The 25018-nt window shown below is 47.6% G+C and overlaps 1 protein-coding gene across 7 annotated transcripts in view; it reads left to right on the plus strand.

The window, feature by feature from the left end:
- Positions 1–25018, plus strand: part of MYH10 (myosin heavy chain 10) — a 1221191-nt gene that overhangs the window by 44397 nt on the left and 1151776 nt on the right. For all 7 annotated transcript variants that reach the window (XM_086930637.1, XM_086930640.1, XM_086930641.1 and 4 more), the window contains exon 3: positions 20583–20739. In XM_086930637.1, the coding sequence (XP_086786763.1) occupies positions 20583–20739 (157 nt within the window). The remainder of the gene's footprint in view (positions 1–20582; positions 20740–25018) is intronic.

Genomic DNA, 25018 nt, shown 5'->3' on the forward strand with positions numbered 1-25018 from the left:
CCCTCTGTCTGTGCCCTCATGCCCGCTGTCTGTGCCCTCTGCCTCCTATCTGTGCCCTCATGCTTCCTGTCTGTGCCCTCATGCTTCCTGTCTGTGCCCTCATGCCTCCTGTCTGTGCCCTCATGCTTCCTGCCTGTGCCCTCATGCTTCCTGTCTGTGCCCTCATGCCTCCTGTCTGTGCCGCCATGCCTCCTGTCTGTGCCGCCATGCCTCCTGTCTGTGCCGCCATGCCTCCTGTCTGTGTCTCCATGCCTCCTGTCTGTGCTCTCATGCTTCTTGTTTGTGCCCTCATGCCTCTTGTTGACTTCATTCCTCCTGTCTGTGCCCTCCTGCCTCCTGTCTCTTCCATCATCCTTAAAGCCTCATGTGTGGACACTCACGCCTGATGTCACTGCTGTCACTCATTGTCCGTGCCGTCTATGAATCTTCTGTCTGCTCTCTCCTGCACCCCCTCCGCCCCTCTCGTGTTTTAGTCCACGAGCTCTCTGACTGTTCCTCCTCCCTCATCCTGTCTTTGTGTTAACCAGCCCCCCCATGTGTGTCACCTGCCCCCCCCACCCACCATGTGTGCATCTAGTGTCTCCTGTCTGCATGTCTCGGTGCCCGGGTGCATCGTGACACATGGCACTGCTGCAGCAGGGAGCGGCGCCGCTGCACGTCTTGGGCAGACCTTACCCCCCGAGCGGAGGGTGTGTGTGGGTAGAGCCTGGTACCAGCCAGCACAGCCACGGTCTCCCTTTAATGGTGCCAATAATGCCTTCTCCGCATCTTCCTGGGGTCTGAGGTGGCGGCAGCGGCTACCCGCGCAGCTCCGAGATGACAATGACATCAGCGCTGTGCCAGCCCCACCCCCCTCCACCCCCGGGCTCCCAGACATGCCCCGCCCATGTCTCTCCCACCACACTCTCTGCCTTTACCAATGTTTTCAGTCACCTTTGTTTGGGAACATTTTTGGATTTTGATTCTTTCGGTTTGGGTCTCCCACGGTCTATTTTATCTGTGGTATAAGTTTATGTTCATTTGTCCTGACCGTTGACCTATGTTTTTACCCTTTAGGCTCCGACCTTTGAATTTGAACTTGTGCTTCTAACCAACCAATGCCATTTGCTGTCTGTTATCTGGTTCTGATTTGTGACAGGTGCCTGCGTTGTCCCAGTTGCGACCGCTCTGTGTGTGTGTGTGTGGGGCTCTGTGTGTGTGTGTGGGGCTCTGTGTGTGTGTGGGGCTCTGTGTGTGTGGGGGGCTCTGTGTGTGTGTGGGGGGCTCTGTGTGTGTGTGTGTGGGGCTCTGTGTGTGTGTGGGGCTCTGTGTGTGTGTGTGTGGGGCCCTGTGTGTGTGTGTGGGGCCCTGTGTGTGTGTGTGGGGCCCTGTGTGTGTGTGTGGGGCCCTGTGTGTGTGTGTGGGGCTCTGTGTGTGTGTGGGGGGGCTCTGCATGTGTGTGGGGGGCTCTGTGTGTGTGTCGGCAGCTCTGTGTGTGTGGGCGGCTCTGTGTGTGTGGGCGGCTCTGTGTGTGTGGGGCTCTGTGTGTGTGTGTGGGGCTCTGTGTGTGTGTGGGGCTCTGTGTGTGTGTGGGGCTCGCTGTGTGTGTGTGTGGGGTTCTGTGTGTGTGTGGGGCTCGCTGTGTGTGTGTGTGTGGGGCTCTGTGTGTGTGTGGCTCTGTGTGTGTGGGGCTCTGTGTGTGTGGGGCTCTGTGTCTGTGGGGCTCTGTGTCTGTGGGGCTCTGTGTGTGTGGGGCTCTGTGTGTGTGGGGCTCTGTGTGTGTGTGAGGCTCTGTGTGTGTGTGGGGCTCTGTGTGTGTGTGGGGCTCTGTGTGTGTGTGTGGGGCTCTGTGTGTGTGTGTGGGGCTCTGTGTGTGTGTGTGGGGCTCTGTGTGTGTGTGTGGGGCTCTGTGTGTGTGTGGGGGGCTCTGTGTGTGTGTGTGGGGCTCTGTGTGTGTGTGTGGGGGGCTCTGTGTGTGTGTGGGGCTCTGTGTGTGTGGGGGGCTCTGTGTGTGTTTGGGGCTCTGTGTGTGTGTGGGGCTCGCTGTGTGTGGGGCTCGCTGTGTGTGTATGTGGGGCTCGCTGTGTGTGTGGCTCTGTGTGTGTGGGGCTCTGTGTGTGTGTGGCTCTGTGTGTGTGGGGCTCTGTGTGTGGGGCTCTGTGTGTGAGGCTCTGTGTGGGGCTCTGTGTGTGTGTGTGTGTGGGGCTCTGTGTGTGTGGGGCTCTGTGTGTGTGTGGCTCTGTGTGTGTGTGGCTCTGTGTGTGTGTGGCTCTGTGTGTGTGTGTGGCTCTGTGTGTGTGGTGCTCTGTGTGTGGGGCTCTGTGTGTGTGTGGGGCTCTGTGTGTGGGTCGCTGTGTGTGTGGGGGGGGCTCGCTGTGTGTGTGTGGGGGGCTCGCTGTGTGTGTGTGGGGCTCTGTGTGTGTGGGGGGCTCGCTGTGTGTATCTGGGGCTCTGTGTGTGTGTGGGGCTCTGTGTGTGTGTGGGCGGCTCTGTGTGTGTGTGGGGCTGTGTGTGTGTGTGTGGGGCTCTGTGTGTGTGTGGGCGGCTCTGTGTGTGTGGGCGGCTCTGTGTGTGTGTGGGGCTCTGTGTGTGTGTGGGGCTCTGTGTGTGTGTGGGGCTCTGTGTGTGTGTGGGGCTCTGTGTGTGTGTGGGGCTCGCTGTGTGTGTGTGTGGGGTTCTGTGTGTGTGTGGGGCTCGCTGTGTGTGTATGTAGGGCTCTGTGTGTGTGTGGCTCTGTGTGTGTGGGGCTCTGTGTGTGTGGGGCTCTGTGTGTGTGGGGCTCTGTGTGTGTGGGGCTCTGTGTGTGTGTGAGGCTCTGTGTGTGTCTGGGGCTCTGTGTGTGTGTGGGGCTCTGTGTGTGTGTGTGGGGGGCTCTGTGTGTGTGTGGGGGGCTCTGTGTGTGTGTGTGGGGCTCTGTGTGTGTGTGTGGGGCTCTGTGTGTGTGTGTGGGGCTCTGTGTGTGTGTGTGGGGCTCTGTGTGTGTGTGGCTCTGTGTGTGTGTGGGGGGCTCTGTGTGTGGGTCGCTGTGTGTGTGGGGGGCTCGCTGTGTGTGTGTGTGGGGGGGCTCGCTGTGTGTGTGTGTGGGGGGCTCGCTGTGTGTGTGTGGGGCTCTGTGTGTGTGTGGGGCTCTGTGTGTGTGTGTGTGGTACTCTGTGTGTGTGTGGCTCTGTGTCCGCGAATACTCTCTACTACTCTCTAATGCTCACCTATTGCCATTGTAAATACCATTTATTTATGTTTTTAAAAAAAATGTCATGAGCAATGCCAATAGCTCTACCTTTAATAATGCTGAGACCATTGCATTGTAAATGCTTGTTTCAATTTCATTAGATGAAAGCCATAATGATTGGCTTTGACTTTGCTTGTAATGAATGCCTTTGACTTTGCTTGTTACTTTAAAGTCACTGAACCTGGTGGTCTTCCCCTTGCTGTGTACATCGACAGAGAGCAAGAATGAACGTTAGGCCTTGATACCCTCTTTGGTTTTAAACAACGAATGTTTGTGGCAGTGGTCTGTGGGTTCTACCCTATGACAATAGGTTTACAAAGTAATTTGCTTTTAAATGCAGGTTCTTCAGCTTGTCCTGTTTGTGTATGGCCCAGCTGATGATTTAGAGTGATAATTCCAAGTTCAGAGTAGTTTAGGACCCTACATTGAGTTGGTGGTGCCTGTGTTGGTATATTGCCTGCTGCTTATTGAGCATCTGGAACTGTTCAGCCCCCGAATCAGACTTTTGTGTAACAAACCTCAGTCGCAGCTCTGTTGTGGTGTCTGTTCCCGGCCATATGCCAAGGGAATTTACATTCCTGCATTCCAGGACTCCATTGACTGATGGCTCGCCTGCTTCCCACTTCGCTTTGCAGGATTTGGAGGGTACTGGAAAACGTATGTCTTCTTTTGAGATTTTGCTGAACTGTTACTTTCCCCAGCTATGTTTTAATTCTACAGTTCTTTTGCGGTGTCCCTTAAACAGTCTCCCTTTTCGGTTTAATAAACAGCAAGGTTATATTTCCCTGATGCGTTTACAGTGGTCCGAGGTTGTAGATAATGTTTCTACTGTAGGGGATGAACATACCTTTAGTGAGTCATAGATTCGTCGTTAGTGATGCTATTAATGATTTTTTTTTAAACACATTTTTATTAGTTTTTGCATGTAAAATACAATTCTGGGACAATCCACATCCACATACTTTCACCTTTCTCTTGTTCTTGTGTAGCCCAATATTCCATAGTCATCCAATACTTTATTCAATTAGTACAGCGGTACTCAAGCTATTCATATCCAACCATGATATATATTCCTGTGCTGTGAACCATGACTCTCCCTGCAGAATTTTTCCAATCCCTGATTTCCCTTCCCTCCCCCTCCCTCCCACCAGTGTGTGTGTTACTACAGGCAGTCTGCTATTTTCAATGCATGATGTGGCTGCCATTCAAAGTCGTTTGTATTATCCTTGTGAGGTGATTTCTCCTTATTCAGTTCCTTCTGCGTGCTGTCCCTCGGTATAGTGGTCAGCTAAGGATTGTACTAACGCCTCCCATGCATGCGCAGCCTCTAGTGCTTTTTCATTGGCCAAACGTCGCGCTTGTTGATGTCTAGTAGCGCTCTCACTACTTGCCCATTTCAGGAACTCAGCTCTCCATCTCCTGTTACTGGGGCCATCCCTAGATTTCCAGTGCCTCGTGATTTCCCTCTTGGCTAATATTAATCCCATATCAATGAATGTGCTCGTCATCTTAGTCTTAGATGTATGCGGGAACCAGTGCAGTATGCAGGTTGCAATGTCAAAATGTATTTGGCGGTTCGTTACCCCTCTTAACACTTCTCCTACATCTTCCCAGTATTCCCCCAGCTTATGACATCCCCACAGCATGTGTTCTAACTCTGCCCCCTCGCTCGCACATCGAGGGCATGCTGCATCCTCTGCCTGGAAATATCTCCTGATCTTACACGGGGTTAAGTATGCCCTATATAGTATAAAGAAGTGCACTAGCTGGAACCTTGCGTTTCTTGTGCTTTTCCACGCCCTACGTATTATTTGGCCCAATGCTGCCTCAGGTATAGATTTCCCAATGCCCGCTTCCCATTTCGACTTCAGTGTGTTTAGTGGAACCAGCCCTTCATTCAGCATTCTAGAATACAGGCAGGTTACCGCCTTAAATGCCATCGTCGTTGTGGGTTCGGTGAGGCCTTCCCTCCAGTGTGCCCGTAGCGCTGAAACGATCGCGGCATGCATTAAGAACCCTCCTCTAGGTAGGTCGTATCTCTCCTGCAATGCTTGATAGGACAACAATTCCCCGTTCTCATATAGATCCCCAAGTACCTGGATCCCTGCCTGTTCCCAGTCTAATAGTGGCGTCCAGTCCCCCCCCCCATGTGGCAACGCTGTGACCATTCCCAGCTGGATTTCAGGTGCATAGGGGTGTAACACTCTTGTCCTACGCTGAGAGCGGTTCCAACACAACCGCAATGTCTTTTCTTTGGTGGTTAAATCCCTAAGTTCTAGCTTTTGTTGCATAACCATGAAGGACCACGCGTGCTGTAGGATTTCTCCATCTCTTACATGTTCAGGACCCCTAAATTCTTTTGCTGCCGCCTGTGTCAGTACTTACAATTGAGCTGCCAGGTAGTAAAGCTCAAAATCGGGGACCGCTAATCCACCCTCTGCTTTTGGTCGTATCAGTGCCGCTTGGGCTACCCTCCGCCTACCAGAGCCCCAAAGAAATCCTACAACCAAAGATTTTAATGCCTTGAAGATAGAGCACGGTATCCAAATTGGGAGCGTCCTAAAGTAGTTTAACCCCTTCAATGCTCATGACGAGCTCAGCTCGTCATGAGGCACGGTTGAGCTGTGCTTATGACGAGCTGAGCTTGTCATGAACAATGGGAATTCAAAGCCACCCAGCACAGGAGGGGAAAAGCCATAGCAGCCAAGGTGATAACAATCTAGGTAGTGCCACCATTTTTCAGTAGTGCTATTCTACCCATCACAGACAACGGGAGACTAGCCCAAAAGTTCATACTACCCTTTAGTGCTCGCACACATCTCCCTATGTTTCCCTCCAACATATCACTAGCTCCATGATAGATGTGTTCCCCCAAATATTGCAAACAGGTCGGTTCCCAGCGCACGTCTCTAGATATGTTAGGTGGCATTTCCCCAGCCTGCATTAGGAACAGACAAGTTTTATTCCAATTTACCCTTAACCCTGAGAGGCCTCCAAACACTGATAACAAATTTGCCGCTCTTTCCAGGGCATCACCTGGGTCTTCTAAGAACATTAGCAGATCATCTGCATGCAATGATATGTACTGCTGGTTCCCCCTCTAGTTCAGGCCTCTATAGCTCATTCCTAGTCTGGCTTTTGCCGCCAGCGGTTCTATTGCTAGTGCAAACCGCAATGGGGAAAGTGAACATCCCTGCCTCGTTCCACGAGCCACTTGATATTGGGGTGATATCAATGTTCCCACCTTCACTCTGGCCACCGCGGAGGTGTAAAGCACTCTTGTCCAGTCTACAAACTCCTCTCCTATTCCGAAGCGACCCAGGGCCTTATAAAGATATAACCATTCCAAACTATGAAATGCCTTTTCTATGTCAACTGATAATATCATAGGTTGCTTCACATCTGGCTGAGCCTCCTCCAATAACCTCAACAATCTGCACACATTAGTTGCTGTACTCCGTGTCGGGATAAACCCGGCCTGGTCCTCATGAATCAGATCAGTCATATGTTGCAACAAGCGAGTCGCCAGAATTCTACTCAAAATTTTGTAATCCGTGGTCAACATTGATAGGGGTCGATAGGAGGCTGGGTCTTTCCCTTCCCGGTTTTAATAATGGTACCACTAGTGCCTCTCTCATTGACACAGAGAGTTCGCCTAGTTCTTTCGCCTCCTGATATATCTCTAATAACCTCGGGGCTAGTAGGTCCACATATTGCCAATAGAACTCCACAGGCAGTCCATCTACTCCTGGTGTTTTGCCACAGGCCATATGCTTGATGACACTCCTAACTTCTTCCAGCGTAATTTCCAGACCCAAGCACTGTGCCTCTTTGTCTTCTAGCTGTGGGAGGAGCAACCCATCCAAGAAGGAATCAATATCAGATTAATTTGCCTCTAGCGAGCTACTATATAATGCCTCATAATACAACGAAAACCGGGTCGGGATCTCACACTGGGTGAATACCTCTCTACCCTCCCAGTCTTCTATCGTTAAAATCGATGATCCCCTCGTCACAGGGTTGGCTAGCCAGGCTAGTAGTGTCCCTGCCTTGTCCCCCTCAGTGTGCACTTTCGTGAGGTAGGCTTTATAATCAAAACAACGTAATCTTTCAATTTCTACCGCTACCTCTTCCTTGGCTTCAACTAACTCTGCCTGTCTTCCAGGATGTCCTGGTCTTGCAAGTTCAGCGGCTCTTAGTTTGCTTTCAGCTCTATACACGTCCTGCAGTAAGACCTTCCTCATGTCTACATTTTTGCTGATGCAAACCCCTCTAATCACCACTTTAAAAGCATCCCACTCCATTGCTCTAGTGGATGCCGTGCCGGCATTGTCAGCGAAGTATTGCGCTATCCCCTCCCCTACTTCTCTCTGGAAGACTGGGTCATTCAGTGTCTCAGGCCGTAGCCTCCAAGTGGGGATAGCAGATTCTGTCGCCATCCAGTGTACCTTGAACATCAGGCGGTTATGATCAGACAGTGTCCTGGTGAGATATTCAGAATGCACTATTGAAGGTGCTAATTGTGTTGAGCATAGCACCGCATCTAATCGGACATGCAAGTCATGCATCCCGGAGAAGAAAGAATAGTCCCGGTCATGTGGGTTTTGTTTGCGCCATATGTCCACCAGATCCCATCTATTTTGCTATTCCCGCCTACGTCCAGCTAATCTAAGCACAGGGCAGCCCATCAGAGGGGGATGTGACCTGTCCAGTGAGGCATCTACGATGGAATTAAAGTCCCCACCCAAGACCACTGGGCTTGTGAGATAATGGGTCAGCGTACCAGACAAACCTTCTTCGAGAAAGCGCGCTTGCTCAACATTTGGCTCGTATATACTACAGAGCGCTATGTCCCTACCTCGTAATCTTCCCCCCACCGCTACAAATCTACTGTCGGGATCAACCGTCTGTTTCGTCACTTGAAATGGCACCTCAGCTCTTATCCAAATTAATGTCCCCCGCATAAACGCAGAGTATGTTGTGTTAAATACTTGCCCCTTCCATCTCCGTTGTAGAGCCAGACCCTCCTCCGCCTTGGCGAGGTGGGTTTCCTGAAGCAGTGCTATATGTATCCTTCTAATTTAGTATGTATGGATCTTGTGGCGCCTCGTTATTGCGTGGAGTCCCCTCACATTCCAGGTAATACAATGTAAATCGGGTAACGCCGCCATCACTATACAGTAATGTCCTCATAGTAGTTCGCACTTTCGTAAACACACTGGTTATCTTCCTAACCCAACGGATTCCCTAACTTCCCCGGAATCCCCCCCCCCTCTCCCCCAAGAACAGGACCTAGAACCAAGTCGCTAGTCCCCATCCAAACCACATCAACAATCATCACACATCTAAGTCCGTCAGCAGGTACTGACGGTATGCCTTATGGGTGAATGAGGGGTGCGCAATGCCAACGGTTACTGCGTAAACTGTGAATGTACTCCCGCCCCGGGACCAACAGTAACTCGATAAACCTCCCCTCCCCTGCCCACCTGTTTTGGATCAATGGTCCTCAGTTAAATGTCATGGCTCATCGTGTTATTAAGCTAAGCCGAAGGGATACCCCCCCCATCTCCAGCAATCAACACCATGTCTCCTTCTTAGCGACCGTATACTCCTCGTCTTCCGTCGTGCACAGCTTCCTCGTGCTAGCCTTCCGATGTCCAGGTCCTCATTCATCTAGCATCCCATCCGCTGTCACTGGTGTGATCGTTTGCAACCTCGTACCGTCCCTATCTGAAACTTCAACTTCCGAGCTATCCTCACCCTTTTCTGAGTCAAAGTGTACCTAGGAGTGTATCATCCTGTCTCCTGATAAGGCAGATACTGCTTCTAGTGCTCCCCGTCTTTCTAATTCAGTTTGCGAAGATGACTGTCTCCGCAGGCCTCGTCTCCTTTGCCGGAGCCGCTTTGATTTGCGTGTTGATAGGCCTTCGGAGTTTCCCTGAGCTCTTCCGTCCTCGCTGTAGGATTCTAGCCACGACCATGCTTCTTCTGGTGTTTCATGAAAACAGGTCTTGCCATCTAGGATGATTCTAAGTTTAGCCGGAAACAGCAGGGATTACTGAATGCCCTCCGCTCTCAGTTCTTTTTTGACCGACAGAAAGGATGAGCGGCGCCGCTGGTTCTCAAAGGTGTAATCTGGGAACAAATTGTGCTTGTTCCAGTGTATAAAATGAGGACAGTCCTTCTGGAGCTACCACCGATTTCAACCAGTTCTCCAGGTAGCGTACCATGTCCGGCCCTTCTGCTTTTTCAGGTAGTCCCACTACGCGGATGTTGTTCCGCCGGTTTCTACCTTCAGCATCCTCAGCACGCCTCTCGAGTTATCCGGTCCAGAGCATGGGTCATCGTTGCTTTTAGTGCTGTTTGCGCTGGTTCTACGGCTTTGAGTACTCCTTCCACTTGTTTCACTTGGTCCACCAGTTTAGCGTGGTCCGCTCTGAGGAGGCCAAGACCCGTTGCAACTTGCGCAATATCCTGCCGAAGGGCCGCACGGGAATCCGCAATTGCCGCCAGTATCTTGTCAAGTTGCTGCTGCAGTCCAGGGTCTTGCAGTGGCTCTTGCGCACCCTGTTCACCGTGGCTTGGGGGTTCCGGGTCTGAAAGTTGCACTCCGTCCTTCTTCCCCTTAGGTTTCCCCATTGTGAAGATCTCCAATTTGTTCTCTTGTGTACCAGTAGTCCCAGTTGATCGCCACCATTCAGACCCGGGTCGTCCCTTCTTGTAGTTCGGCCCAATTAGCCAAGGACAGGAGCCCAGGGAATCCCTGGAGTTCACCCAAATCCACCCTGGCCCCTCGTTCTGACGTTCAGGTGTCCCTCCCTGCTCTATCCACCTGTTGTCGCTGGATACCTCGGTTGTGTCCAGTGACTTCTTCAAGTATTCCCCGGCTTATTCTATTGCAGGGTCCTAAATGGGCTAATGCTCAATTCCAGTCATGTCCCTATAGATAACCTGATTTAGGACATTGTCTATCTGTTCCTGCTGGTGATGTTGGTTCCCGTATTCAGATGCGCAGTTTGTTATGGGGCCAGCCCAGTCCTCAGCGGGCGGGTCCGATACAGTCCAGGAGGGGGGCCTCTCCAGCCCCGTTCCGCTTACTGGTACACCACCGTTACATTGCCCCCAATGTTTGTCCCTTTCAGTTCTCGGGTACTCTTGCCCCTGGACCAATTATTACAGGTTCCGGTCCTGAGCCTGCATACTCGACAGGAGCCAACCCTCGACCGCCTGCAAGCACCCTCTGCCCTTCTCCAGCTCGCAGGCCGCAGCGCCCCCCGGGGCCCCGCACTCGCCTCCGTGGCCCGCGCCCCCAGCGCACGCCACGCCCCACTCACCAGCACAGGGCTAGGTGTCGCCGTTTTTCGATGGCTCCGGTCGGCTCCAGGTCCTCTGTTCCTTCTGGCTCAACAGTTGCCCTTCCCCACCATCAGTCTTGGGCTCGGGCGGTCTCATCAGCCCTGATCTGGCCCTTCCGTACTCCTTTGCTCTTCTGCCCCGGGGTTAGCTCGCCAGGGGGTCTCTCGCCATCCCTGAACACCTGGGCAGGCTAGGCGGTCGCCTCCTCTGCTAACAGGTGCCTACGCCGTCCTCAGCGATCTCCGGCCTTTGTTGTTCGAGGCAGCTGCTATTTTGTGGGTGCCATCGTCGGCTGCCTCGGGCTGATGAATCGCCTGTATCTCCACGATTCCCGTACTGGCCAGCTCCAGATCTGCTTCAGGGCAGGACCCCTCCTTTCCCACGTCTTGTTGCGTAGGCAGGGGGTCCGAGATGGCGTGTAAACAGGATAATTGCGGGTTCCTGTGGCGGAGCTCAGCGCTCACACCACTGTCCGCATCGGCTTCCAAGCCACGCCCTGACGCTATTAATGATATGACTGCTAAGTTAAATGTCATGCAATAGTCCAAAGTAAGTGTCAACGCCGGACTGTTAGTCTATGTAAGTTCTATGCAGATGAGCATTTTAACTTTAGACAAAGTGATTCATGTGTCTGAATTTGCAATTTCTCATTGACACCCCCCCTTTTCTTTTTGTTTTGATATCTTGTTGTTAAACAAAACCACAACACAAGTTAATAGTGCTATGTAATGAGTTATTTAGACGTTCCTGGGTCTGACTCCGTGACAGCCAGCAAGGATCTGGGGTGGTGGGCGGGGAGTAGAGGGGTTATTGCTTTGTCCCATGTCATCTCTCCCTCACTGAACAGGAAGCAGCCAGGCTCCCCTAAGCCAATCACAATGCAGCACTGTGATTGGTCTGAGCCCCATGGTTTGGCGCTCAGACGGGGACTGGAGGCCTGGGCATGTTCTCTATGCAGGCTGTAATGCAGCCTGCATGGAGAACATGTTAAAGTGTGCATGACTGTTTGGCCGGCTTAAGTGGGCCAGTCAAAGCATCATGCGCACTTCAGTGTGCCCCTCACTCCTCCTCTGCTCTGTCATCAGAGCAGCCCTGCCCTTATGCTGCCGCAGCAGGGTAGAATAGAATAACATTCTGTTATTATCATTTTATTTTTCCTTTCTTTTACTGCCGCACAGCAGCAGTTGGGTGACGCCTTAGCTAGATCAAATCATCCTTCATTTAATTTTTTTCTAGCATTGCCAAACAGTGATCATAACTGAGATAACCAGATTGTTCTTTCAAGAAGAACATACAGAGCGGTAGACCTGGTACGGACTCTCCTTAGCTCATACTCCCCTCAAAGTCCAACAGGGATAAACTTTTTTGTCCACCTCTTCAGACTAATGGATCTACTCTCTGCCCCGTACTTCTGCTGAGTCGGTCTATGTAGTCAGCGCCCAGATGTATTTACAGGCCAGATAAAGAGGTGACTAATATATAGCTCTCAGATTGTAGCATGTGTGGGAGAGAGAGGCCGGACAGCAATGGATCTAAAATGGAAGTCCTGGTGCTAGCTCCAGTATATATCCTCAAAACAATTAATTCTGTGTCCTCATCCTTGGTCTTCATTTACAATATGACAGATGTCCACCAGCTAGCTTAAGGATATCCTCAGCTGACCTGATGGATGACCACCACCCATACCTCTGCCTGCAGTTGAGCTGTTGTGGTTCCATTGGCTGAACTCAATCTTTGCTTAACGAACGCCATGTTTAATATGTTCATGCATCAGAAAAAAACCCAATATATGAGTTTGTGATGTGGGGTCCCGCAGCGCCGCCAGAAATCACCGCACGGAGGCAGTTCCAGCTCCCGGAGGAGCCCAGCACCACCCCCAACAGCACCGCACGGGACTCCATAGCCCAGGAGCCCGTGTGCGACCAGGTGTCAGCAGAGGCATGCCCACCTGCCCTCCGGTGTTTAAAACAACGTCAGGGTGATGCAGCGCGGGACGCAGCGCGGGACCAACGCCGGACGAAGCCCGGGCAAAGGGCGGGCCGTCTGTGGCCGTCAGGGGCCGGAAGAGGCTGGGCTGGGCCACCCCCCTTTCCCATACCAGTGAAGGTACTGTTCATTTTCCACTGATTTACTGTTTCCAGTACAATGGGGAAAAGGAAAAATCCGGAGGAACTTACTGACGCTGGGGGGGTTATTAAGGGAGGAAAACAACCGAAGAGACAAAAGTGTAAGCCTGCGAGAAAGCGCCAACTTCATGCAGCGGGGAACTGTGTAATGGACAGAATTGATGATCTACTTGTAGATTGCACTGACTTGCTAACAACTTCCTCTAATGTAGGGGTTGATGACCATGTGGTAACTGGCTCAGGGATTGTAAAGGATGGAAAGATTGCTACAAGGGGACCAGTAGTAATGCCTGAAATGTTTATGTCTAAGTCACAATTAGGGGATAAATCACCACTACTGGAAAAACCAGATGAAAGTATAGTGAATGTGATAGAGATCATCGAAAATGTTCTAAATATACCCTGTACTAATAAATTCGCTATCTTAGCTCAAATTGAAAATTTGCATTTAGACAAGGAGCCGGATATGATAAATCCTGGTCCAAGTCAGGTAGTAACTATTCAACAGGGTGATCCTGAGGTAGATGATCGAACTGATAACCCTCTGTTTAAACTTGTAACTCATCTATGTGACCTAATAAAAGGGATGCAAGTCACAATTGATGACCTAACCACTGTTGTTAGTAATTTAAATGTGGACCATAATAAAGCCCCTATAGTGTCTAAAGCTCCTAGAACAAGCCGGGGTGGTGTATCAGTCCAGACAGGAAATACTCCCCCAAAGACAGGTGAAAAGCCTAAACAGATGCAGTTGCACTTAGACACTGCAGAACTAGTGAGACGATCAAAACAGGGAACCAAGTGTCTGATGAAAAACAACTGTCACACCCCACTGCCATAATACCAACAAGTGATATATCGGGTCCATCGGGAGCCAAGCAACCCCTTAGGCTAAAACAAGTTGGCAGCAATTCTTTATCTAGCCGGCAGAAAACAGGCCCTATTCAACAAAATCCTGGGCTCATTAAATCTAGCCTAACTACTTCTATGTCACCTTCAGTATATCTGATTAATATACCCAAGCTCCCTGTTGGTAGAGATCGTGAATCACCTGACACCCTAACCAATAAAGCCATTCATTGGATCAGACACGTAAGGGGTTGTAGGTCGGTGATCAGGGAAGATATTCTCCGAGCAAGTAGGCTTACCCCTACGGGCGATGCCTATGATTGCATAGAACTTATCCTAAAAAACCCAAGGATAGCCGGAGAATTGTTAAACTTAGAATTTAGATCCTGCTCCCCGGATTATTCCAGGATTCAGATGAGAGCTACCCCCCCTCAATCCTGGAAGCCCGTGAGGGAGAAACAGGATGATACTGTACTTGGGGAAAGCTCGAGACTGGATTGCAATGATTGAATCCAATTGCAATCTTTATTACTATCTCCCAATGATGTAGAAACATGTGGCCAGGAACCCAATGGCACTGTGGTAAACTCACCAGAGGAACGAATTTCACCAGCTTGTTCCTCTGTTGAGGTAACCCCCCCGGACAATAACTTGGAGCTTTTAGTGCAAGCTAGTCCCATGTTCAATAGTGGTAGACCGGGGTCTGCTCTTTCTTGGAATATAGCTGGCCTAAGGTCTAAGTTGGAGTCACCGGAGTGGGCATTATTTATTAGAGAACATGAAATATGCTTATTTCAGGAAACCTGGACAATGGAAGAATTGTATTTCTCAGACTATCTGAACTATAGTATCCCTGCAGTGAAGGAAGGGAGGGGGAGACCAACAATAAAAATCATACCGACTAACCACAGGGATCTTCAGATACTAAGTCTCAAGTTCCCAAATGACAAATTAGTCTATGTTTGTAACATCTATGCGAGAAGTACGGGGGGTAGAAAATCTGAGGTTTTATGACTATTGGAAGACCTGTTGGAAAGTCGATACTTGCCCTCAAATGTAATTGTCGGGGGGGATTTTAATGTAAATTTTGAACCTCTTTTGAAAGGAAGCTGGAATGTGTCGGACGAGGAGGATAGGTAGGGAGTGGGGGATTCTCAAATTGGATCTTGACCCGGTAAATAAATGGACAGATATAGTGGTCCAAATGAATTCTATCTGCTTAAATAAAGGTCTAAGAGCAACTAATGGTAGGACCACAGGCGATAAGTTTGGTGCATTTACATTCATAAGTGGTAATCGCAAGAGCAGAATAGACTACATTCTGATTAATTTGGGTCTATGGAAATATCTTAAAGATATGACAGTTATAGATAGGGTAGAGAGTGACCACAATCCCCTGTCTATGAGTCTTACTTATTGGGAATCTCCTGATCATCTTGGGGCTATGATGGCTGCTACTCCCTCCCATGATATTGTAATATCTAACGATATGCGCCACGTCCGGTGTCCAAAGTTTCACTTCGTAAAGAGAATATGGATTTTATAAGCAGCAAGCTTGAGCAGGCAAAACTGGATCTATTGATGTTATCTGAACCAGTCAATAATTCTTAAAAAAATTGGGTGAAGGGACCAGGATTCATGAGGTTCTTTTTGGGGAATTAAAGAGCCTTTTTGTTAAGCCCTGCCGGCGGAATGCCTCCCGAGTTCCAGAGGCATCACGGTGGTACTCTAGTGAATGCAGGAAGGCCCGCCTAAGTCTGGGAGAAGCAATAAAATCAGAGTTAACTGAGAATATCAGAGCGGCCAGACTAATTTATAAAAACACTGTCTCAAGTGCCAAGCGTGATTGGGATGAAAAAAGGTGGAATGACCTTAAGGAGGCAGGATCTTCTAAAGACACACGAAGATTCTGGAATGTCTACAAGTGGGGTGTGGATGTTAATGCGGACAAGCCGCAGAACTGGGTCCCCCAAGAAAAATGGGTAGAACATTTCCAGCCGCAGTATGCCAAAGGCAAAGACTCCCAATCAGTAGCGGAAGTACCTCTGGAAACCTCAACGGAAGACTTCTTCACCCTGAAAGATGTACAGTGTGCTCTAGATTTAGTGGTTCCTGGTAGAGCGCCAGGCATCGATGGCATACCTGCAGACCTATTTTTGCAAGACAAGAACTCCTGGGGCTATTACTTACTTCTTCTATCAAACATGATCGCTAGGGGAGCTCCAATACCAAGTTCCTGGAACGGAGCAGAGATCATACCCGTTTATAAAAAAGGGGATAGGTCCCAGCCAGGAAATTACCGGCCAATCAGCCTGATTGATACATCTCAAAAAATATTTGGCAGGCTGGTTTTAAACAAAATCCTTGACTGGGAACGTGACAACAAGATCTTATCACACTTGCAGGCAGGGTTCAGAAACTCAATTAGCACTGTCGACCAGGTGCTGCATTTTGCAATGCTTTACTGGAAGATAGTGACAATTGGTCATGGAAGCCTATATGCGCTTTTATAGATTTAAGAGCGGCATTTGACCTGGTTCCTCGCTCTACATTATGGAATGTTCTCAATAACATGGGTATGCCAGGGACTCTTTTATCCTTGGTAAAAAGATTGATGAACAGAACTATGCACAGATTAGGTGGGGGAGTCCCGTGAATGTTACCCCACAGTTCCCAGTGGAAACTGGAGTACGACAGGGCTGTGTCCTGGCCCCAACCTTATTTTCTTTATACATTAATGATGAGGCAAAATTTTTAATTGACTCCAACGTTGATGCACCAACCATTGCTGGAGCCAAAGTGCCCATTCTAATGTTTGCTTGACGATTGTCTTTTAATTGCAAAAACTCCAAGTGGGATTCAAAAAGCTCTAGGTCTTTTTGAAGACTTTTGTACAGCACGTGGGTTAGAGGTAAATGTCCAAAAATCAAAATGTATGACTTTTAATGCCTCTAAATCTTTCAAGGGTACTGTGCTTATGAATAAGCGTCCTCTGGAAAGGGTCCAATCCTTCACCTATTTGGGAGTCTGTATCCAGCATAATTTGTGTTGGAATCAACAAATTGAGCTGGCTACCCTTAAACATAGACAGCTATCGGGTGCACTGAGTGTAGAACATACTAAATCCCTTACTAAACCAATATCCCCAGTATTGCAAGTTTATAATGGTAAAGTGGTTAGTTCCACTTTATACGGGGTTAAAATGTGGGGAATTGAAAATCTTAAGGGGATGTCAATCTCAGAAAATTCCTTTTTAAGGAATTTAATAAAATTACCTAAGAGTACCCCCCTGAACCCTCTTTTTTATGATTTAGGGATGTTCCCAATAGCACTTATAGCTTCCTTACGCCGAATTTTGTATTGGAGGAGGATTTTGACCACCCCGGAACTGGAAACCTACTCAAGGGGTTTACTTGATATAATCACTAGTGACACCTATCACAAAATTAAGTGGTTAAGACACATTAGGTGCCTATTGTTTGATTTGGGTTTACGGGATTTGTGGGACGACCCTACAAATAGTAGGTTTCCTCCCAAAAAGGCACTTAAGAATGTGTACTGGCAGTTTGTGGCTTCCAGGTCTTTTAAAGGCCCATAGGAATGAATGGGGAGTATTCCTTATTTGCGATTAGCAATTAGCTAATCGCAAATAAGATAGCGATTTTAAGGGTGCCAGGGGTGTCCAAAGGTCACCCTGTAGCACCCCTTAAATGCAAATTCAAACAGGTGTTGCGCACACACATGTCCAAAGGACATGTGTATGTGCAACATGCAACTTAGAAAAATGCTTTTAAAAGCATTTTTCTAAGTTTTCGCTATTTACCACGAGGTTTGACCCCACGGTAAATAGCGGGCCGAAATTGCGAATTCACAATTTTTAAATGGATGATGAATTGCATTTAAGGAATCTCAAATAGAGATTCCTTAAATGTTATTCCTTGCAAAATTGCGAAATCGCGATTACCGATTTTTGCATTTGGGATGATGAATCCCAAATGCAAAAATAGCTCTCGCAAAGGGCCAGATTCTCAGAATCTGGCCCTTTGCGAGCCGATTTCGGCTTGATGAATCAGGTTGCCTGAATCTTATAGATTAGAGAAATGGCGACCCTCCCTGGGCCAGATATCATGGGTTATGTCCTCTCATCTGGTGACTCTGAAAAATCTGGTGAAGTATCTAAATTCCAAACTCTGTAGTACCACAAATAAATAAGGGCTCAGGCTCCTGCTTTTGGCATCTCCAACTCCTGAAAAGCGCCTTGAGACCCTCTGGGTGAGTAGTGCGCTATATAAATGCCTTGATTGATTGATTGATTGAAAAACAATTCTTCCTTTTACTACATGGCACCGCTCGCCCATGTAGCACGGCGGCACAACACCAACATCATCTCCTACGCCGACGACACCCAGCTGATCCTCTCCCTCACCAAAGACCCTCACACCGCCCAAACCAACCTCCACGAAGGAATGAAGGCTATCGCCGACTGGATGAGAAACAGCCGACTGAAGCTGAACTCAGACAAGACCGAGGTCCTCATCCTCAGATCCACCCCCTCAGCATGGGACGACTCCTGGTAGCACTGCACTGGGAGAACCCCCTACACCCACAGACCACGCACGCAACCTAGGGGTCATCCTCGACGATGCCCTCTCCATGACGAAACAGGTCAACGCCGTCTCCTCCTCCTGCTTCAACACCCTCCGCATGCTTCGCAGGATCTTCAAGTGGATCCACACCGAGACTAGAAGGACAGTCACCCAGGCCCTGAGCAGTAGACTGGACTACGGCAACGCCCTCAAAGCAGGAGCCCCGGCCAAACTCCTGAAACGGCTCCAACGCATCCAGAACGCCTCTGCACGCCAGATCCTCACCATCTCTTGCCGCTGCCACATCACACCCCACCTGAGAGACCTGCACTGGCTCCCCATCAACAAGAGGATAACCTTCAAACTCCTCACCCACGCACACAAGGCACTCCACAACACCGGACCAGCATACCTCAACAGCCGACTCAGCCTCTACACCCCACCCGCCAGCTCCGCTCCGCAGACCACGCCCTCGCCACTGTCCCCAGCATCCGAAGTGACCGCCGGCTGCAGATCATTCTCCCACCTCACCGCCAAGACATGGAACACCCTCCCCATCCATCTGCAGTGGACCGAAGACCTCCTAACCTTCATGAGACTCCTCAAGACCTGGCTCTTCGTACAGTAGCAGTGCCCCCCCCCCTCTCACGGTATGTAGTGAGCTTTATAAATGCTATGATTGATCCTGACAAATTTTCACAAGTAGCCCATCACCACCCTTATTCAGGCCCGTCTTGGCTATGCCCATTCTTGCTTACTGGCTCTGCCTAAAAATTGAATCCGAAGACTAGAACTGGGTCAAAATGCAGCTGCTAGAATTGCGACCAAGACTCGCTCTAGGGAGAAGATTACACCTATTCTGCATTGGCTTTCAATAGCTCAAATAATTAGTTTAATTCACTTGCCATGGTCCCCCAGGTCATTTTTGGCAGTATCCTATCTGTTGTGGCTAAGAAATGTACCATCTACTCCCCAGTACGTTTTATGGGGAGAAGAGGTTTTTCCTTTGCAGCAGCAAAGCAATAGAACTATTTCCAATCAAATTCCGATAGATATTAAAGGATGGAATCTTCAAAAAAGGTCTAATGGTCCCTGCCGATAGAGTTTAGGGAACTGCTATTTCTTCAGAAATGTTCTTTCAGTAGGTCATAGACCCATTGAACCATGTCTTTGGTGCTGTATTTGAGCCCTTCCAGTATTCCTACTCTCTAAAAATTGGAACATTGAGACTGGGTCTCTTAAGTCCTCGCATTTCCAGATTAAAGATTTGATCTAAGTGACATTCTTAACTCCATCGGTGCTAATGGAATTCCCCTCCTGTGCTGCCCCTCATTGAAATGGGTGTGGTTGTGACGGAACCATTCCGTCATCAGCACAGCCCAACCGTGACTGATGACGGAATGGTTCCGTCACAAGCATCGAAGGGGTTAAACTCCTTTTCTTTCAAAGTGTTTTCCTAAGCAGCTACTTGGGGCTTGATGTCTTGCAATTGAGGTTTCTAATCCTTCATCCATAGTATTAACTCTTGCTGAGTGATTCCATCTTCGGTACTTGGTCTGTTTTAACTTTTTTGATTTCTTTCAATATACCTTTGAACATGGCTTTAGTAGAGTGTGATGCTGTGCAGTCTAAGAGCTGGAGGAGTTTGCATAGTTTCGATTGATTTCAAGATCCTGCGTGGAAAGAGTAATTTGTTGCTCCACAGTAAAGTAGGTAAATGGTCCTCTGTTGAAATAGTTGTCTTCTTTAAGTTGTCGGCTATAGATATTTTTTGTTTTTCAGCACCATGACTATATATTTATTTTAAGCTTCATACAGGTTTATTAACAAGTTTGTGTAGAAAAACCACGAAAACAGGCTCTAAAGTAATGTTTCAGTCATAGGTACTACTGACTAAGATTTGTATACAGACCGAAAAGCACAAATTTCGTAGCAGTGGTGCTGGATTTAAAAAAAAAGTCAGTGATTCGATAATATACAGGGTAATTGACATTGATTATCCATTAGTAATCTAAATGTTCTTATTATGGTAACACTAGAAGTGGTTGATAGTAGTAATACGGACATAGGTGACTATTGAACATGGCATATGAAGTTTAATGTACATCTGCATCTCCATTGAGATTTGTGAAAAACAGACTAACATTAAAAGTGCACCAATTAGGACTTTGTGCGCCAGAGTTGACCTAAATGTTAGGAGTCGGTATTCTTTTGTAAAAAGAGACTTTTTTCCCCCACACCCCAATAAGGTTAATGAAAGCTTTTGACTTATTCTTTCCATCTATTTGAATGGAAGTGTAGTAAATTTGCAGAAATTATTTTAACTGTTTAGTTTGATTAACCTGTTATTTTTTTTGATGTTTAAACCTTTTATTCATTTACACACATTTCTAAATAAGTGTCTGAAATATTTATCAGACATGCGTACTTTAACCTTTTCAATGTTGTTTTCTTTAGACTTATTCCGGATTGTTTTGCGTGGTTATAAATCCATACAAGAATCTGCCCATTTATTCAGAAAACATTATTGAAATGTACCGAGGAAAGAAGCGCCATGAAATGCCACCACATATTTATGCAATTTCTGAATCTGCCTATCGCTGTATGCTGCAAGGTAAGGTTATCCTCTCTATAAAGAAGTTTGATGTTCCCTTTTCTCATTTTAAAATGTGGTTTTCAGTGACCATTGTGATAATAAATGAATATCTAAACCTGGTAACTTACGATCACTGAAAAGGTTTGCCTGCCTTCGTGGTTTTAAATGGCCAGATAGCTACAGCATGTCCTACATCATTGTAAAATACTACATATCTAATTTCAGCTAAGCACTTAATTTGTATTTTCTTACTGAAATAAGTTATTAATAGAATAGTGGGACAATAGCACCAGAGGTGGGAACTGTTGCACTGGTTAGACAAAAGTGGAGTCCGGGCCAGTAACTTACACTGTATTTAAAATCCCCCCCCCCCCCCCCCCCCCCCAAAAAAAAATTTGCATCTGTTGCTGTGCATCTGGGCAATCGGGGCACCATGCAGTTTGATGTAACAATAGTGCCATAGTTTTCTCACGTAGGTGGATGTTTCTGCCCTTTGATAGTCTGGTTTATTATTGTGAATGAAGTAGCCACTTTGACATGGTGGTTGTACTTTTAAAATGAAACAGTTGTAAATCAAACTGACAGTCCTGAAAAAGTGAAACAAGCAAAAATACTATGAGGTTTACCCTGCTTAAATAAATGGCAGTCAATATAAATACAAAGGAAGGGATGTGTGGGAAAAGATCTAAGTCATTTCTGTAGAGAAAACAAGTAAATTAGTCTCTACATAGGGGCGCTCAGTCCCCAGGCCTACTACTTACTTAATCATTCAAGGGTCCCTTTCTGACCGGCTTTGAACCCAATTACAATGCACTGGGTATCCAAACAGGGACTTTACTCCTGTGGCTTTGTCTATCTTCCGCGAACACTCTCACTAACCAGGGGAGTGCACCTGTTACTCCCAACAGTGCATTGTAATTGGGTCTGAAACCAGTCAGAAATGGACTCTTGAAGTAATTTCTGTACCTGTGCCTTGGAAATTGGTTTTTTTCTACATGTATTGTTACAGAGTGGTTTTTCCGCCCGGCTGGGCGGGGTTCCGGTACCATCATCCTTGCGCTAGTTTTTTAGCCTACTTGTTGCCCATGTCCTGGACTGAGTAGGCTGAAACGCGTCGACTACACGAGTCCGGCTGATTTCAAGTTATACACAAGATACTTGGATATACACTTTTTCTGGACTGTGTAGAGGTTACAAGTTACCCCACTATGTGTGTATGGGACTACCTGCCACACTTCTAGCGTACGAATTGGTGTGGTTTCGCAACCGTAATAAGGCAGGAATGAACCTTGAAATATTGATGATCATTGTTTCACAGTTCTTGTTATGTGTTTTATGTATGTGAAAAACAAACTGAGGTTTATAATCAATCCGGGCCAGAATTGTGAATGATTAATTAAACCGTTGCCAGCGCTGAAAATATTCCGCGCTAGTGCGGAACGTTCCATTGTGCGAATAAGATTGGAACGTTCAGCGGACGTGCGCAGCACTAGCGAGGTAGTGCACGCGACGACCGCTGAACGTTCCCCGCCCTTAAGGGGTTAAGTAATAGGCCTGGGTACTGAGCCTCCCTATGTAGAGACTAATTTCTTTGTTTTCTCTACAGAAATTACTTGGCTCTTTTCCCACACATCCCTTCCTTTGTGTTTGCATTGATGTGATTGCCTAGATGTGTTGGGGTGATTAGGGCAAACCCGTTTACCCACATAAATAAATGGCAATGGCAGCTATTTTTCTATTCCATAAAATGTCCTTAACATTCTGCGTTTACATTATTATTTACTATTTTTTTGGTCTCGCCTGGGCAGTGCATGCATTGTCTCTTCGAGACCTGCTGTATCTTCGAGACATGCTGTATCTAGATATGGGCTTGACGCACCACCCATGTTTTCTATTGGCTCCTTCATTCCGCCTTATGCAGTTTCAATCAGACCACTCCTGTTACAAGTGTTGTTCCTTTGCTTGTTGTATAATGACATGCCTAGCTACTTCTGCCCTGCAGCCTCTTACAGCTCGTCGTTCTAATGGTAGGACAAGTTTATTACTGAGTGCCTTTCCTTCATTCTTTCAGTATTCGGTTTCATGGTACAAATGTGAGATTTCCTGCTGTTATTACTTGTTTATTACTGGCATGGCGGCAGCATGCCTGCTGCTTCAGGAGGTGCGGGGCATGTTTTATTTGGTCAACACAGCGCCCGATGCGATTCATCTCTTAACATGGCGGGCACGCCTTTTTTTCTTCATCACCACAGCCCTTGCTAGCACAGGAATGGGTTTGTGCTCTACACCCTCCTAGCCACGTTTCCCCACCCGGATCCCAGCTGCCTGGCTGGGCACTGCGGCTCCCCCTGCCCATTTGTTTTTCTCATTTTTATATTTGTTTTCCAGCATTATTGGCAATCTGCTAAATCAAATGTTAGGACTAGGGACATAGGGCCATATGTAGGAAGCCAGATTGCGATCGCAAATTCTGAAATTCGCATTTCAGCGCTTGCGATCGCAATTTGGGCAGTGTACTATGTAGCACCCAAAAACCCACTCGCAAAATAAGGAATCGCAAACTTTACGATTTCCTTATTTTGTGAATGCATTTAAGGAATCCCAATTTGCGATTCCTTAAATGCAATGTAGGAAGCACCCAAGTTGTGGGATTTTGGCTTAAGGAATCGCAAATTACTACCAAATTCAGGTTGGTGGTAATTTGCGATTTCTATGAAAAATTCAGTTTTTTGCATATTTCAAAATGTCATGTGGCGCACATACGTGCCCTTAGGGTATGTATGTGCGCCACATGTGCACACATGCTTATTTCAGGGGTGCAACAGGGTATCCTATGCACACCCTTTCAACCTTGAAATTGCATTCTCAATTTACGATTCTCTAATTGGGAATCGCAAATTGAGAATGTCTTCCCATTCTTTCCTATGGGCCTTCTAGCTCATAGGAATGAATGGGAAGGTATTCTTTATTTGCGAATCTCAATTTGTGAGAATCACAAAATATTTTGCTAATCCTACCTACATTGCGTTTTGCGATTCTCTAATTGAGATTCCCTAAAAGTCGTCATTTGAGAATCGCAAAACCCGTTCTATCTACATATGGCCCAATGTGTCTTAACCTCCTCTGTGTATCGAGGAACTTTAAGTGCCCAAACACACTACTGCAGCTAACTGGGGTTTTTGATTTTTGATTTGAGTGGAGAAGTGTGGCTCACTGGTTAGAGCGGCAGACTCTGAAGCAGAGATCAGGCCCGGGACCAGGGTTTAAGTCCCGACGCGGCAGGGTCTTGGGCTCAATGTCCGTGGACTTGATAATTCTCGCCTCGGCGCCTACTCTAATCATGGGTCCCACGCTGCAACTCTGGGCAATAGCTTGCTTAATCTCCACAACGGCCCCAACAACACTGGGATGCCTGGCTTCACCTTGGGGGTGTCCCGGAGGGGCATCTCACAGGGAGAGCCAGGAAGGGTTCCACAGCGTTATACAGCGCCGGGACGCCCCGTTGCTGGGGCAGCTGTGCGCTTTACAAGTATACTACATTTACATTTACATTTACAGTATGCACATTTCTGAGTTGCTATGATTGAAACTCCCATGCTTTTCGGGTTACTCTATCTATCTCTTAAGACTTCCTTCAAAACATACTTTTTACATGCTCCATTTATAATTTGTATTAGTACTGTGATCATTATGCAGCTCCCCGATTTTCTCTTGCTCCTTCCGTCCCACTGCAGCCTCCGAGGCAGAGGGTCCTTGCAGCTGCAGAGCCATTACTGAATGTGCCTAAGTCTATTTGTATAGTGCTCTTTAGGTCCGGAGGCTGTTTCAGAAAATAATAAAAACAAAACGCAAACCTCTGAGATCCCTGCTAATCAAATGACTCTCCTGTCCCAAGGCAATGAATGTAAGGAGCAGCATCTCATAGATAAAGTTAGTTCTAAATGTGAAGGGTTACAGATGTGCATAACATTTTACAGCAAGATTTACATTCCTCAGCTTGTTTTATTTCTTGTCTGGTAGTATAGAATGTTTGTTGGTAGATGTGTGCATTATTTTGAAAAGCTCATGTTTTGGCTTCACATTCACAGTCTTGAAGCAATTTGCAGATGGACACAAATGTGGTTTACAGATTAAAAAGATGCAATGTACACTATATTTACACGTATACGTAATTTATGTTAGGAAGTTTGTATTTTTACCTCAGCTGCAAACGATAATAGGATGAGGTTGTGGCAGGCCGCCCCATGACCAAGTGTCATTATTACTGCAGACACCAGCCTTTCTGTGGCCGCCTTCT

The sequence above is a fragment of the Lissotriton vulgaris genome, chromosome 7 (genome assembly GCF_964263255.1).
Source record: "Lissotriton vulgaris chromosome 7, aLisVul1.2, whole genome shotgun sequence".
Classification (NCBI taxonomy): domain Eukaryota; kingdom Metazoa; phylum Chordata; class Amphibia; order Caudata; family Salamandridae; genus Lissotriton; species Lissotriton vulgaris.